This window comes from Coccinella septempunctata, chromosome 6 (genome assembly GCF_907165205.1).
Source record: "Coccinella septempunctata chromosome 6, icCocSept1.1, whole genome shotgun sequence".
Taxonomy (NCBI): domain Eukaryota; kingdom Metazoa; phylum Arthropoda; class Insecta; order Coleoptera; family Coccinellidae; genus Coccinella; species Coccinella septempunctata.
In genome coordinates this window covers 6,481,654-6,498,453 of record NC_058194.1, presented here as the reverse complement: position 1 = coordinate 6,498,453, position 16,800 = coordinate 6,481,654, and the positions used below count along the sequence as shown (strand labels likewise).

The following is a 16,800-nucleotide window of genomic DNA, read 5'->3' as shown; positions in this document are numbered from 1 at the left end:
GCTTTCAACTGGCAGGAGTTAGGTTAAACGATTTTTCTTTGCGAGAGATTTCTGCTAAATTCAATTGACCATTTAGAAATACAATTTCATAATTTTCATACTTCCAAATGAATGCTTTTTCTCATCTGTAAAACTTGTTCCATGAGCTTAATCGTATTTATGTCTCTTGAGATTTCAGTATCAGGAATACCTATATCATAACATGGAATTGAAATACTGTAAATAGAAACTTTACAAACTCATCAGTATATGCTGCCTCAACATTATTAGCTAGGTTTAATTCAAGAAAGAATCTGTGAAATAATAGGATTTTGTGTCTAGGTACAGTGGATCACCAATATCATCGCTCGATTCTATTCCACAATTCATCCTTTTCAAATTAAATATTTCCAAAGAATGTCGATCTTTCTTCATGAAACTAAATCAATCAATTCACTTCCGATAACTCCGATAAATATCTTGCTTTTCTAGAAAAACTCTGTTAGGCCGTACAAATCTCGAAAAGAGTACTGACAAACGTCAAAGTTTGTTTTCATTTCGCAGCGCCCTCAACGGCGCTGCGATATTCGCGAATCCAATTACCGTTGAGGGCGCCCGCTCGTAGATAGACATTGAACTAAAGTTCAATGTAGATAGAGGAAAGAGAAGATACCGCATTGCGCAGCTACGAAGGATAGCTCTCTGCAAGGGCGGATCCAGGATTTTTTTCTGGGGGGGGCACAACGGGCAGACAAGCAAAAAATCAACAGTAAATGTGAGAAATGAACTTCAAGTTTATTTTTAAGAGTTCAACTATGTATAGAAAGATCCGTCCGTCTGGGGGGGGCACGTGCCCCCGTGCCCCCCCCCCCTAAATCCGCCCTTGGCTCTCTGTGTCCAACATCAACTTGTTTTTGTTTACGTTTACCCCAATCCGAATCTATCGTTTTCGGCATAGTTTCCACAAATTACACAATTTCCTGGCATATCAACACCGAAATTCTTGATACTCAAGTCTTAAAACGCACGAAACACTATTACATCGAACACAAATACGATAATAATAAACATTCAAATATTGGGGTAAACGTAAACAAACATGGAGTAGATGCACAGCAGAGATATATCTCTGATGCACAGTCATTGAACTCTATGGCTTCCCATAGATTTCAATGTGCACAGTAAATGTCAACAAAAAAAAAACATAGAGATGTTGGACAACAGCAAACTAAACACTTTTATCGAGCTTTTTGCCACTTCTAGCTCTAACTTTCTCTAGACCAAAGCAAAGAGTAACAACTTGATACTCTTTGGCCAAAGATTATAGAGAATCTCTCTATAATCTCTCTCTCTATCTATCTCTATAATCTTTGCTCTGCAACACGTTTCTCTTTCCTTTACCGCTTCCATTGTAAGTATGGAGAGTAGAGAGAAGGAGAACGATCGACGTATTAAAAATGTGTCCCCGAAAACGGGAAACGTAGGATAGGTGTCGCTGCGATTGCAGCGGGTATCGATAAGGGGTGGGGATGCAAGCGTCAATTTGAACAGCCTTCATTTTATTTTAGGTTATGTGTCATCGTGGTTTTTCTGATGATTTTTCAAATACCTTTCTTCGAATCTATATTAAATATGAGTTCTCTGAATAATATGCAATAAAATACAAGTCGAAATCAATGAATTTCAAAAGAAATCACTAATCAAAAAAATTGTACCTACTTTTGTTTATCATTGTTTATTGAAAGCAGCTTTGTTAGTTGGTTTACCGTTATCTTCAAAATTATATAAATCTGTAGTGAGGAGTAGTACACATCAAGACAGCAAAAGGTAGCAATCTCAAATTTATCACTTAAATATTAGAGTAGATTCTGTTTCCAATACTCAGCTGAGAACCGATTGAAACCATATATTATGTTATGCCAACAAAATTCTTCAAGAATATTTACTTCTGTACCATGTAGTTTTATTAGTTAGATATTCTTATTCAGAAGAGTCAACTTCTCACGAGGGATGACAATTTCGATTTCGTTTATAATAAATCCATCATCTTTTTGATATCTTCATCGCAAAAGTGCTCTTGACACACAAATTGATTCGGAGTCGATCCTTGAGAAAAGGTTTTTTTTCCAATTTTCTCTCAAAAATGCTCTCGGAAATTTTATCTCTTCTCCTTTTCTTTCTAATGCCAAAACACTCTAACACTAGCGCACGCTTCAACATTTCACCATGATCATATTTATGTTGTTCTCTTATCAAAAATCGAAAATAATAATATTCCTATCATCCGTCACCAGGGAAACAGTTCACTCAGCTAACTACAATTTGTTTGAATCAAAATTTCGCACTCTCGTGATGGCCAGCGCGCCTGTTGGCAAAAGCATGAACTACTCTATTGGTACATATTTTAGGGGACAAAAAATCTGTGGTCTCAAAGCAGCGATCGTTTTCCTTCTCTCTACTCTCCATAATTGTAGCCCAAGGTTTCCCAACGTGACAGCTTGGGAAACAAAGAAGAAGAAGAAGTTATAATTTCAATGGTGATGGGTATGTTCTGTGGATTAACTTTCCTCTTTGGATTATATGCATAGAGTCTATGATTATATGCCAAAATAATACATTGAACTCTATGGTTCCCATAGAGTTCAATGAAATAATATAACAATTCTAGAGCTAGAGATGATGAATAATATAAAAATAAAATCGTTTGAAAATTTACAACTTAATTTCGGAAATGACTTACTGGATTCAAAAAAATGTAAATTAATCTATCATTCTTTAATTCAGAAGAAGCAATCTTTACTATCAAAATTGAATGTCAGAAATATTGACTGCCCTATTGGTAAAACAATATATTCTTCTGAGAAAATGTTTGATAAATGTAATCAATTGTTCCATTATTTTAAAGAAGTCACTGAACTAATTGAGAATGATTTGGATGGAATATATGGAACTAGAAGAAAATACGAGGATCTATTACATAAAGTGAATGTTCTACAAATTACCAAACAGTATATAAGAGTGATACAAAAACTGGAATATTTCAATGTTGAATTAGAAAGAGAATACAAAAGTAAAGACTATGAAAAGTGTGTAACTATATTTGCTAATTTATGTGAAATTAACTGGAACTTGAAATATTTAGATAATTTCTATTTGAATAATATTATTTGTGGCGTCCAAAAGTACTGGCATGACATTCTGAAGAGTAGTTTATCTGAAAGTTTTGAGGAGACTTTGAAATCAATCAAGTGGCCTTTTGTAAATGCAAATTTTAGTCTTCAAACACCCCCTCAAAATGCAATAGATGGACTGAAACTTCTTACTGAGTATCTTCTTCAAATTGAATTATCTAATGATCCTTTCGATTCGATAGCATTATCTATGAGTACATCTTGTTTGAGTGCACCAACATTTCTGATGATACAGCCACTTAGAAAACGTTTTATTTATCATTTTTATGGTCCACGTCAAACTAACCGTTTGGATAAGCCAGAGTGGTATTTTACACAAATTTTAACATGGATAAGAGACCATAAGGAGTTTTTGCATAAATGGATTCAGCCCGTTGTTGATAAATTGGGGTACTGCCATTTAGACATTGAGCTTGAATTTATGGTGGGGTTGGTTCAATTAGCTGTTGAAAAACTACATGCAGACATTGGGAAGGCACAGTATGATGATTTCACATTCTCACACACAGTTGATGAAGCTTTGAGCTTTGATAAAGAGTTAAGAATTTCTTATGATTATCCAGTTATACAAGCAGGAGTATTAGGTGTACTTACTCAAGCACAAGTATTCATTAAGTGGATTTCAATGGAAAGAAAATTTGCCTTGGAAAAAATGGACAATATTCTTTCATCTTCTGAACTAGCATTTGAACCTCTAGACTCTGATATAGATAACTTGAAGGTGACGGTTTGTGCTGATGCATTTATGACACTTTTGAAACGGATAACAGATAGGTATGAAAGCTTGCCACAACCTGGTCATCGACTTCAATTTTTAGAGCTACAATTGGAGTTATTAGATGATTTCAGAGTTCGATTGATTCAAATTGCAAAAGCAGAAGAAGGTAATGTAATAGAATCTAAGGTACCCATGATTGCCAATACTTTATTTTATATGGAAAATGTCTTGCTGGATTGGGGAAACACTCTCCATCATCTGAATTTATACTATTACAAGTCTAAATCAGAAAATATTAGTCCAACTGTGTTATTACCAGATATTGACGATTCTACTTTAGAAAATGAGGCACAAAGTGTTTTCACTGAAACATTATTGCTATATGGGGATATGAGAAGATTTTTAATTTCTACAATGTCTGAATTTGTTATGGAGGAGATTGAAAGCAAAAGCCAAAATTACATCAGAGAAGATTGGTCCAAGATGAAAGTCGATAAAGATTTTAAAAATTTATCACTAACGCCATCTGCCTGTTCAATGTTTGAAGTTATAGCAAAAAGATTGCATCAGTTGCAAAAGTCTTTGGCAGATAAGATTTTCTCTATTATATGGAAATCATTGGCCCAACAATTGGATAATTACTTATTTGAAGAATTGATTTGGAACAAAAAATTGGAGAAAGGAGGCATTCTTCAGTTGAGATATGATATTGAAAGAAACTTATTTCCATTATTTTCCCAATTCACTGATAAACCAGAAGGTCATTTCAAACAATTGCTTGGGTCACTACAAACATGTAACATATGATGAAATATACAAATTTCAGTTAATATTATATCTTTATTATTTATTAGGATAAGTGTAAGTGATGTGAATGCAGCCTGAATTAGGTACTTTCTTGTGAAAACTTTTACAGTATAAATGATCAAATGAAAATATCAAATTTATGTTCCTATATATATATATATATAAATATAAATTCAACGATAAGGGTCTATCGACTCTGGTTTGGGGAGTGAATGAGGTACTCTTTATTCTACGCCAAGCTTTCGGATTATTTTAATGCTTCTTCACTCCCCAAACCAGAGTCGATAGACCCTTATCGTTGAATTAATATTATTATAAGGCTCTAATGACTTCAGTAATTGTATATATATATATATAAAATTCAGGTCTATAATGGTCGCAGTTTTAGAGATTAGTTTGTAAGGGAATCGGCCTAGGTTCACCAATAATACTCTTGTTTTCTTTGCCGAGCTTTCGGATTTATTTTAATCCATCTTCAGGGCTTCTACAAGGATACAAAACATTACAATCAGCACAGTAAAATCTTATCAGAATCACAAACATGACTTGCTGAATGTAGAGATTTGGGTGATTTATCTAAAGTTGTTGTCATTGAAACGATCCATGCATTGCAGGAGAATTATAGATTTCGTTTTGAAGATGCAGAAGTAACAGATAGACAAGCAAAGCAAAGATTATAGAGAATCTATAATCTTTGAAGCAAAGTATAAACTCGCTGTTTAGACAAGTGAGATTCGGTAGTCAAATTCTGCGTGCGGTAACAGCGTCATTCGAGCTTTTTGTTGCCAGATTGTGCAGAGACCTTATATTCGAATCAGATTTTGATGATTATTTTTTTATAGATAGAATTTGTTCATGAGGAATCTAATAAATCTGCGGAAACTTATAATTCAGTAGCTATAATTTTTTGAAATGTTCGTTAAATGCACTCAATTATGACAGCTGAATGTTTGTTCACTGTAATTCTTAATTAATTCGAATGTTTTTTTCAACAAATTGGGGTTTTGAGATAATTTATTGGGAAAATGTGCATAATTGATCAATTTCGGCCAAAAATTCAATTGAATCATTTGGAGGTTAGATTAGGTTGTTAGGTTGGGTTAGGACAGTGAAAAAACATATCTCTCTATTAGAGAGATATGGAAGCACCCTTAACGTCATGCGGTAATAACGTCAAGCGCTAATAACGTTACGACGCATGCGTATTTCCATTTTCAGAATAGCGGGCGGTATTAACGTTACCGCATGCCGTATATCGGGTGGATAACGTTGAACGTTATCGTAATTTACGTTGTTTTCTTGCCTTGCGCATTACTATTTTTCCGTTTGTTTTGACAGAAGTAGGTTATGTTATGAAAAAGGGGCCTCTTAATCGACATTGAATCGAATTTTTTATAAGAGCAGAAGAGACTAAATGAGTTCCTCAAGAATAATCTAATAACCAAAGGTAAAAGTGTATATCTTCAATTAATGGGTCACATGAAAGGAAGAGTCGAATGAAAATAGAAATTTTCATTCTTGTGTTTAATTCTGAGTACCTATTTCAATCCCATATTGTTGATTATGAACTATGTAACTTGTTTTCAATAGGAAATAATAGGGTTCAATTCGAGATTTTTTTATTAAGACTCATAAAAGTAGGAACATCTAGATTGGACATTGGCTTATAGGTTAATGGCAGTAAAGCAGTACACAAATAATTCTACGTTATCTCTACATATCCTCCAGATGATATTCCAATTTTTTCTTAGTAACTATAGTGGCCACTTAAAGGTCCATGACTATTTCAAAATCATGAAAGCATCACTGTGAACAGGTATTTTTCAATACAGTTTAATCCACCTCCACAAACAAAAATTCCTGTAGATATGCATCCATATAAACGCACATTATTCACAAAAACAGCATAAAATCAACCCAAAATGCATAACCTATCAACAACAAACTTTGACATTTACCGATCATCTGTTGCTTACGCTAATAACGTAAATTCGTATTCGCGAATCCAATTACCGTTGAGGGCGCTGCGAAATGAAAACAAACTTTGACGTTTGTCAGTACTCTTTTCGAGATTTGTACGGCCTAACAGAGTTTTTCTAGTAAATCAAGATATTTATCGGAAATATCGGAAGTGAATTGATTGATTTAGTTTCGTAAAGAAAGATCAACATTCTTTGGAAATACCTACTTCATTTGAAAGGAATGAATTGTGGAATAAAATCGAGCGATGATATTGGTGATCCACTGTTCCTATACACAAAATCCTATTATTTCACAGATTCCTTCTTGAATTAAACCTAGCTAATAATGTTGAGGTAGCTTATACTGAGTTTGTGAAGTTTCTATTTAAAGTATTTCAATTCCATGTTATGATATAGAGGTATTCCTCATACTGAAATCTCAAGAGACATAAATATGATTCGGCTCATGGAACAAGTTCTACATATCAGAAAAAGCATTCATTTGGAAGTATGAAAATTATAAATTTGTATTTCTAAATCGTCAATTGAATTTAGCAGAAAACTTTCGCAAAAAAAAATCGTTTAACATAACTCCTGCCAGTTGAAAGCACTGGTATAAATACCTTTTCCAATATTTTTTCGGAATCAATATTTCTATTCAGAAATCCAGACAATAATCCCAATATAACTTCTCCAAATAATAATTATAATTGTTAGACAACGTGAGATACGGGAAAACATAAGAAACAAAACTTGTTTTGACTTTGCAGTACTGACAAAGTAGTTTCGTAATTCCGTCGGCAGAGAGCGTCTAGATTTTTGGATTCGCCAATCTTCCATACGACTAAAATCTGAGCCAGATAGCGCAAGACGTTATTCCATTACCGCATGACGTTATTAACGTACGTTCGCGTTATACGCTTCTTCCATATCTCTCTAATATAATGGATAATACACGTATTGTGATGAAATTTTCGAAAAATCGTTCCTCTCAAATTAAAAGTTTGTTGAGATTGATAGTTGTACAAATAAATTTTGTATCTTGTTCTGCATACAGGAAAAAATCGGCAAAAAAATCGGATAATGGCACAATGTCGAGTTTGAGATAACAGACTTCAAACAGAGTTCAAAAAAATCATGCCGAACTATGAGTTTCCACAGATTGAGTCTAATACCATTCGATTCCATATAAAGAATTCTATCTTTAAAAAATAATCATTAAAACCTGAGGTGCGGCATAAATCGAAGTTCTACTCTTTCTTCAATTATCTGAATAATCGTACGATATGGCAACGTACCGGCGAGTTACGGACCACCCCGAAGCCCACTTGTTTAAACAGCGGGTTTACCATAAAAAAATTATTCTAGAAATGATACACATTAACAAAGAAAAAAATAACGTAGTAAACAAAAAATCAGATACGCAGGGTCTGAGTTCCATGTATACATCAGAGATATAGAATTCTATATCTCTGGTATACATAGACCATATTAGTGAGGTTAGGCGGGAAATTTGAATCGCGATTCGAGATCCATCCGTGGATCTGGTCCCTGAATTCCCTATGCATTTCTTATGGGACTAAAAATGCCGCGTACTTCTCGCCTGTTTTTGGATATTTTAGCGAATTTCTTAAGATTTATTTCTGTTGAAATGTGTTCTATGATCCTTTCTTAACAAGTTGAAAACAAAATTTCGTAATAAAATGGTATAGTTTTTTAATCAATTTAAAATTGGTCAGCAAGATCCATGGAAGTTTGTCGTAGCTTCATTTCGTTTCTAACCTCTGAAGCTGACATCATTCTAACGAGCAAGCGTAGCATGCATAGAACTAACTTCCAACTTGTTAGGTTAGTATAAATATGTTAACGCTTCTTATCTCTCTATTAGAGAGATATGGAAGAAGCGTATAACGCGAACGCTATGCGGTAATGGAATAACGTCTTGCGCTATCTGGCTCAGATAATTTTTAGTCGTATGGAAGATACGAATTTACGTTATTAGCGTAAGCAACACAGATGATCGGTAAATGTCAAAGTTTGTTGTCGATAGGTTATGCATTTTGGGTTGATTTTATGCTGTTTTTGTGAATAATGTGCGTTTATATGGATGCATATCCACAGGAATTTTTGTTTGTGGAGGTGGATTAAACTGTATTGAAAAATACCTGTTCACAGTGATGCTTTCATGATTTTAAAATAGACATGGACATTTAAGTGGCCACTATAGTTACTAAGAAAAAATTGGAATATCATCTGGAGGATATGTAGAGATAACGTAGAATTATTTGTGTACTGCTTTACTGCCATTAACCTATAAGCCAATGTCCAATCTAGATGTTTCTACTTTTGTGAGTCTCGAATTGAACCTTTATTATTTCCTATTGAAAACAAGTTACATAGTTCATAATCAACAATATGGGATTGAAATAGGTACTCGGAATTAAACACTAGGATGAAAATTTCTATTTTCATTCGACTCTTCCTTTCATGTGACCCATTAATTGAAGATATACACTTTTACCTTTGGTTATTAGATTATTCTTGAGGATCTCATTTAGTCTCTTCTGCTCTTATAAAAAATTCGATTCAATGTCGATTAAGAGGCCCCTTTTTCATAACATAACCTACTTCTGTCAAAACAAACGGAAAAATAGTAGAAGTTCAGATATTTGAATCTTTATCCAACTTAATTTGAATTAAAGTTCCTAGTAGTGATTCAGTTAAGGAAATTTTCCGAAATAAGTGCCGATACGGTCGAATAAATCGATTTTCGGTTCTCGATTTCGTGTCGCCGCCGGCCGATAATATATTTGTCATCTGCAGATAGTGAACATCTGGCTGCAGCTAAATAAAATCTTCGTGTTCCTTGAGAAAGAAACGATGGCGAGAAACAAAAATATTATGAAGTGTAATGGATGTAAACAAACATTGAGGAAGTCAGTGGCGCGGATCCAATGCTCTGGTAACTGCAAAGTGTGGTACCATGGAACTGCTACTTGCTGTTCATTGAATGACTAGGATCTAAAAGCGGTGATAGACAAGAAATTACCGTGGCTTTGTGATAACTGTGAGGAACTCGAAGATGGAGGTGATGGGACTTCCTCTGAGCTTGGAGATTCTACAGATAGTGGGGAAGATGAGTTACCTCCAAAAACAACAAAAAAATCTAGCAAAAACTCGTTAACTGACAATTGTGATACTAAGTTAGATCAAATTCTTCACCAGAACGCTTTGATTTTGAAGAAACTAAACAAAATGGAAAAAGAAAATGCTGAATTAAAAACCGAACTAAAACTGCTTAAGAAAGAAAAAAATGATATGAAAAAAGAGATCAGTCTACTGAAAATGGAAAATGAACACAACAAACAAGAGGCAATAAAATCAAATATAGTCATCACAGGAATACCACTAACTTCGAGAACTGAAAAAAAGGATTTAGATATGGTAGTTCTCAATGTTGCCAAGAAATTGGAACTTGATGTGTCGAAGGATGAATTCAGTTGTTCTGTGATAGGCAGAGAACAAACAAAACAAATCAAGGTGAAGTTAATCGACATTGAAAAGAAGAAGAAGTTGATGCAGGCAAAGAAGGGTATATCATTGAACACTAAGGACCTTGGATTCCAGGAAAGTAAAATGGTCTTTATTAATGAAGATATGACAACGTTGAATCAGCTTCTATTCAAGAGAGCTCGTGAAATGAAGAAGCAGAATTCAATAAAATTTGCATGGTTCAAGGATGGACATGTCTTTGTACGGGAAACTGATACAAGTAAATCTATTAAAATTCTCAATGAACAGGATTTTGAAAAAATAAATACACAAAAAAACTAAACAATTTTTTGAACATCTTGTATCTCAATATAAGATCTATAAGGAAGAGTCAAAAATTTGAAAATTTGAAATGTTATATTGGAAATTACAATTACCCAGATATAATTGCTATTACTGAGTCCTGGCTCCGTCAATCTGAGATAAAATACTACAGCATTGATAACTATGTGGCTGTACATAAATGTAGAAACTCTAGAACCAGAGGTGGTGGTGTGATCCTATATGTTAAAAAGTATTTAAAATTTGAAGTCGTTGTTAATAAGGAATTTGAACTCCTGGATAAGTGTGAATACTGTCAGATCTATATAGAGGATTACAAAACTCATATTCTGAATATTTATAGAGCACCTAAAAACAAATTACATAATTTCATTCCTAAACTTAATCATACTCTTACTGAATATCCAAATGTTATTGCAATAGGTGATATTAATCTGGATTTAAAAAAGAAAAAATTGAACTTCGTTAAAGACTACATTGATCTTGTTCACAGCAATTATTTTAAATTCCTCACCACATCAAAAGTTACACGCATGAACTCAAATCAGGGTTCCTGTGTCGACCACATTATCATGCCCAGAAAATTGACATGTAGCTCGAAGTTTTATGACACCCCTGTATCAGATCACAAAATGATCAAAGCAAAAATCAGTTTACCCTATTATGAACCAAAAAATAAAATAACAAAAATATTCTCACGAACTAATTACAACAATTTCAAGGAATGCATGATAGAGAAATGTAGACAAAATATTCAAACAACAGATGATTTGATTGGTGCTCTAACCTCCGCAAAAAAAAACGCAACAATGAATTATCATAAAAAAGTATTAAACAACAATTTTTGGTTTAACAATAAAATTAAACAACAAATAAAAATAAGAGACAATGTTTATCGGAAAATGAAAAAATACCCACATATAAACAAATATAAGGATGATTTTAAAGCCATCAAAAAAGAAACTTACTACATGATAAGAAAAACCAAGAAAGAATATATAAGAAACAGAATAAACAAAATTGGTACCAATAGCAAACAGTTATGGTCCATTATCAATCAAACACTCAATATTGAAAATAAAAAGCAAAATAATAAAATCAATAAAATCAAAAAGGATAATATATCTATATCAGAGGATGGAGAAATTGCTGAACAACTAAATGAATATTTCACGGAGAATCCTTCAACATTGCATAGCAAACTCAAAGTTTTTCCTGATACCTTCGAAGAAATAGTAAGTGACAGATCCATCTATTTACAAAAATGTACTAAAGAGGAATTGAAAAATGTAGTGAACTCTCTCAGTACTTCATCTGCTAGTGGAGATGACGACTTGACAGCAAGAGACATCTCATCAGTCTACAATATTGTGGAGGATACACTATTGAACACTATAAACTTTTCACTCAGAACTGGTGTTTTTCCCAAAAAATGTAAAGTATCCAAAATTATACCGGTTTTCAAGAAGGGAAGCAAAGAAGAAGTGGAGAACTATCGGCCAATTGCATTAAATTCTACAATTTCAAAGATAATTGAGAAAATAATTAAAAAAAGACTGGTTGGATTTTTCAGATTGTCTCAAGAACAGTATGGTTTTCAAGCAAATAGTTCAACGCTGGGACCAGTGGCAGACCTGGTAGAAAATATAATAAAAAAAACAGACGACGGTTATTATGTTGCTACAACATTCATAGATCTCAAGAAAGCATTCGATACAATAGATCATCACAAGCTAATTGAAAAACTGGAGCTACTTGGAATACGAGGACCAGCCTTGAAACTTATAAAATCGTTTCTACTTGACAGATCTCAATATGTTGCAATAAATGGTAAAAAAAGCAGAAGAAGAAAAGTCAAAACCGGTATACCTCAAGGATCAGTCCTCGGGCCTCTATTATACCTGCTGTATGTTGAGAGCTTATCAAAGGTGAATCTACCAGGAAAATACTATATGTTTGCAGATGACACAGTATTATTATTTTACCACAATGATCTGAAGGAACTTGAAAGAATTGCTAATAGTGCTCTACTAACATTTTTTAAATGGTTGTGTTGCAAAAAAGCTCGTAATCAATGAAGATAAGACAGTCTACATGTTGTTTAGCTCCATAAAAAAAAGAAAAAACAAACACGATATTTCACTGAAGATAAACGAATGTGTAATCAAGCGTGTGAACTCTTATAAATATCTGGGGTTGGTTGTTGATGATGAACTTGGATGGAGCAATCACGTCGACACTGTAATCAATAAAATCAGCAGTATGATTGGTCCTATTTCCCATATACGAAATTACCTTACAGACAAAGAAAAACTGATGTTCTATAATGCTCATATAAACAGTGTACTAATTTACTTATTAGTCATATGGGGCAATACCACCAAATTCAACATAAATAGGTTGCAACGATCACAAAATAAAATAGTGAAATTCCTATTCAAGTTGCCATTTGATACACCTACCACATTGCTGTATAGTAGATATCCCATTTTGCCTATACACAAGCTCTATTTGCGAGAATCGTACATGTTTGTCTACAAGATCACCAATAATCTCTTGAAAAACGGCCTTACAGTGGAGAGCAACATCATCCATCAATATAATACAAGAAATAGAGAAAGATTCAAGCTGGATAAAAACACAAAAACAAACTATGGTAGAAGAAGACCTAGCTATGCCGCTGTAGAACTTTATAACAAATTGCCCCTTGCCATCAGATCGTCCAAATCGCTGGGGACATTTCGAACTGGTATACGAGAACATTTAGTTGTGTGATTTTATTGTTAATATTAGAGAGTTGAAGTGCAGCCATGAACGTAAACGTTAACGTTATAATTGACATCTACGCATGCTCATTCGTCAGTTTTTAACGTTAACGTTAGCGTCAGCTTTACGGCCTACGTAAACTAGCGGTCTCCCACGTATACCTTAAACATCGACGTACGTTAACCGAACGTTAAACGAGTAGCACCGATGACTTGCGAATGGCCGAATTTTGATTGTTAAATGCAATTCTCGATAACCTCAAACTGTCATTGTTTACATTTCCTGTGTATTTTCTCATAATGAACGAAAATTATAGGAAATCAGCAGTGACTTGAAAGTTATCAAAAGGATTAAGTTAAATTACTTTGTTATCAGACTATATTCAGTACATAAGGAAATGGCTGATCTACACTGCAATTCTCATGTCTCTAACACTTGAACATTTCATTGATAATAAAATACTTCCAAGCTGAAAATTCTCTTCATTAGGCATATAAATCATTAGAGCATCAATATTCCAAATGTTATTCCAGCTGTCGAAGCTCAATATGAGATAAAAGCATTGAACTCCATAGAGTTCAATGATTGAACTCTATGGAGTTCAATGTTTGAGGTTATCGAGAATTGCATTTAACAATCAAAATTCGGCCATTCGCAAGTCATCGGTGCTACTCGTTTAACGTTCGGTTAACGTACGTCGATGTTTAAGGTATACGTGGGAGACCGCTAGTTTACGTAGGCCGTAAAGCTGACGCTAACGTTAACGTTAAAAACTGACGAATGAGCATGCGTAGATGTCAATTATAACGTTAACGTTTACGTTCATGGCTGCACTTCAACTCTCTAATATTAACAATAAAATCACACAACTAAATGTTCTCGTATACCAGTTCGAAATGTCCCCAGCGATTTGGACGATCTGATGGCAAGGGGCAATTTGTTATAAAGTTCTACAGCGGCATAGCTAGGTCTTCTTCTACCATAGTTTGTTTTTGTGTTTTTATCCAGCTTGAATCTTTCTCTATTTCTTGTATTATATTGATGGATGATGTTGCTCTCCACTGTAAGGCCGTTTTTCAAGAGATTATTGGTGATCTTGTAGACAAACATGTACGATTCTCGCAAATAGAGCTTGTGTATAGGCAAAATGGGATATCTACTATACAGCAATGTGGTAGGTGTATCAAATGGCAACTTGAATAGGAATTTCACTATTTTATTTTGTGATCGTTGCAACCTATTTATGTTGAATTTGGTGGTATTGCCCCATATGACTAATAAGTAAATTAGTACACTGTTTATATGAGCATTATAGAACATCAGTTTTTCTTTGTCTGTAAGGTAATTTCGTATATGGGAAATAGGACCAATCATACTGCTGATTTTATTGATTACAGTGTCGACGTGATTGCTCCATCCAAGTTCATCATCAACAACCAACCCCAGATATTTATAAGAGTTCACACGCTTGATTACACATTCGTTTATCTTCAGTGAAATATCGTGTTTGTTTTTTCTTTTTTTTATGGAGCTAAACAACATGTAGACTGTCTTATCTTCATTGATTACGAGCTTTTTTGCAACACAACCATTTAAAAAATGTTAGTAGAGCACTATTAGCAATTCTTTCAAGTTCCTTCAGATCATTGTGGTAAAATAATAATACTGTGTCATCTGCAAACATATAGTATTTTCCTGGTAGATTCACCTTTGATAAGCTCTCAACATACAGCAGGTATAATAGAGGCCCGAGGACTGATCCTTGAGGTATACCGGTTTTGACTTTTCTTCTTCTGCTTTTTTTACCATTTATTGCAACATATTGAGATCTGTCAAGTAGAAACGATTTTATAAGTTTCAAGGCTGGTCCTCGTATTCCAAGTAGCTCCAGTTTTTCAATTAGCTTGTGATGATCTATTGTATCGAATGCTTTCTTGAGATCTATGAATGTTGTAGCAACATAATAACCGTCGTCTGTTTTTTTTATTATATTTTCTACCAGGTCTGCCACTGGTCCCAGCGTTGAACTATTTGCTTGAAAACCATACTGTTCTTGAGACAATCTGAAAAATCCAACCAGTCTTTTTTTAATTATTTTCTCAATTATCTTTGAAATTGTAGAATTTAATGCAATTGGCCGATAGTTCTCCACTTCTTCTTTGCTTCCCTTCTTGAAAACCGGTATAATTTTGGATACTTTACATTTTTTGGGAAAAACACCAGTTCTGAGTGAAAAGTTTATAGTGTTCAATAGTGTATCCTCCACAATATTGTAGACTGATGAGATGTCTCTTGCTGTCAAGTCGTCATCTCCACTAGCAGATGAAGTACTGAGAGAGTTCACTACATTTTTCAATTCCTCTTTAGTACATTTTTGTAAATAGATGGATCTGTCACTTACTATTTCTTCGAAGGTATCAGGAAAAACTTTGAGTTTGCTATGCAATGTTGAAGGATTCTCCGTGAAATATTCATTTAGTTGTTCAGCAATTTCTCCATCCTCTGATATAGATATATTATCCTTTTTGATTTTATTGATTTTATTATTTTGCTTTTTATTTTCAATATTGAGTGTTTGATTGATAATGGACCATAACTGTTTGCTATTGGTACCAATTTTGTTTATTCTGTTTCTTATATATTCTTTCTTGGTTTTTCTTATCATGTAGTAGGTTTCTTTTTTGATGGCTTTAAAATCATCCTTATATTTGTTTATATGTGGGTATTTTTTCATTTTCCGATAAACATTGTCTCTTATTTTTATTTGTTGTTTAATTTTATTGTTAAACCAAAAATTGTTGTTTAATACTTTTTTATGATAATTCATTGTTGCGTTTTTTTTTGCGGAGGTTAGAGCACCAATCAAATCATCTGTTGTTTGAATATTTTGTCTACATTTCTCTATCATGCATTCCTTGAAATTGTTGTAATTAGTTCGTGAGAATATTTTTGTTATTTTATTTTTTGGTTCATAATAGGGTAAACTGATTTTTGCTTTGATCATTTTGTGATCTGATACAGGGGTGTCATAAAACTTCGAGCTACATGTCAATTTTCTGGGCATGATAATGTGGTCGACACAGGAACCCTGATTTGAGTTCATGCGTGTAACTTTTGATGTGGTGAGGAATTTAAAATAATTGCTGTGAACAAGATCAATGTAGTCTTTAACGAAGTTCAATTTTTTCTTTTTTAAATCCAGATTAATATCACCTATTGCAATAACATTTGGATATTCAGTAAGAGTATGATTAAGTTTAGGAATGAAATTATGTAATTTGTTTTTAGGTGCTCTATAAATATTCAGAATATGAGTTTTGTAATCCTCTATATAGATCTGACAGTATTCACACTTATCCAGGAGTTCAAATTCCTTATTAACAACGACTTCAAATTTTAAATACTTTTTAACATATAGGATCACACCACCACCTCTGGTTCTAGAGTTTCTACATTTATGTACAGCCACATAGTTATCAATGCTGTAGTATTTTATCTCAGATTGACGGAGCCAGGACTCAGTAATAGCAATTATATCTGGGTA

General features: G+C 33.6%; 1 protein-coding gene across 1 annotated transcript; it reads left to right on the top strand.

Moving 5' to 3' along the window:
- Positions 1–2,633: 2,633 nt before the first annotated feature.
- LOC123315588 (RAD50-interacting protein 1-like) lies at positions 2,634–4,718 on the top strand. The gene is made up of 2 exons (XM_044901342.1): positions 2,634–2,818; positions 2,885–4,718. The coding sequence occupies exons 1-2, from the start codon at positions 2,656–2,658 to the stop codon at positions 4,693–4,695; spliced, it is 1,974 nt and encodes a 657-aa protein (XP_044757277.1). The 5' UTR covers positions 2,634–2,655; the 3' UTR covers positions 4,696–4,718.
- Positions 4,719–16,800: the final 12,082 nt, after the last annotated feature.

Bases quoted from the DNA above. Each gene is read 5' to 3' on its own strand.
- LOC123315588 (XM_044901342.1), top strand. From the start codon at position 2,656: ATGATGAATAATATAAAAATAAAATCGTTTGAAAATTTACAACTTAAT. The intron at 2,819-2,884 runs GTAAAACAATAT...ATTATTTTAAAG, and splicing joins AAATATTGACTGCCCTATTG to AAGTCACTGAACTAATTGAG.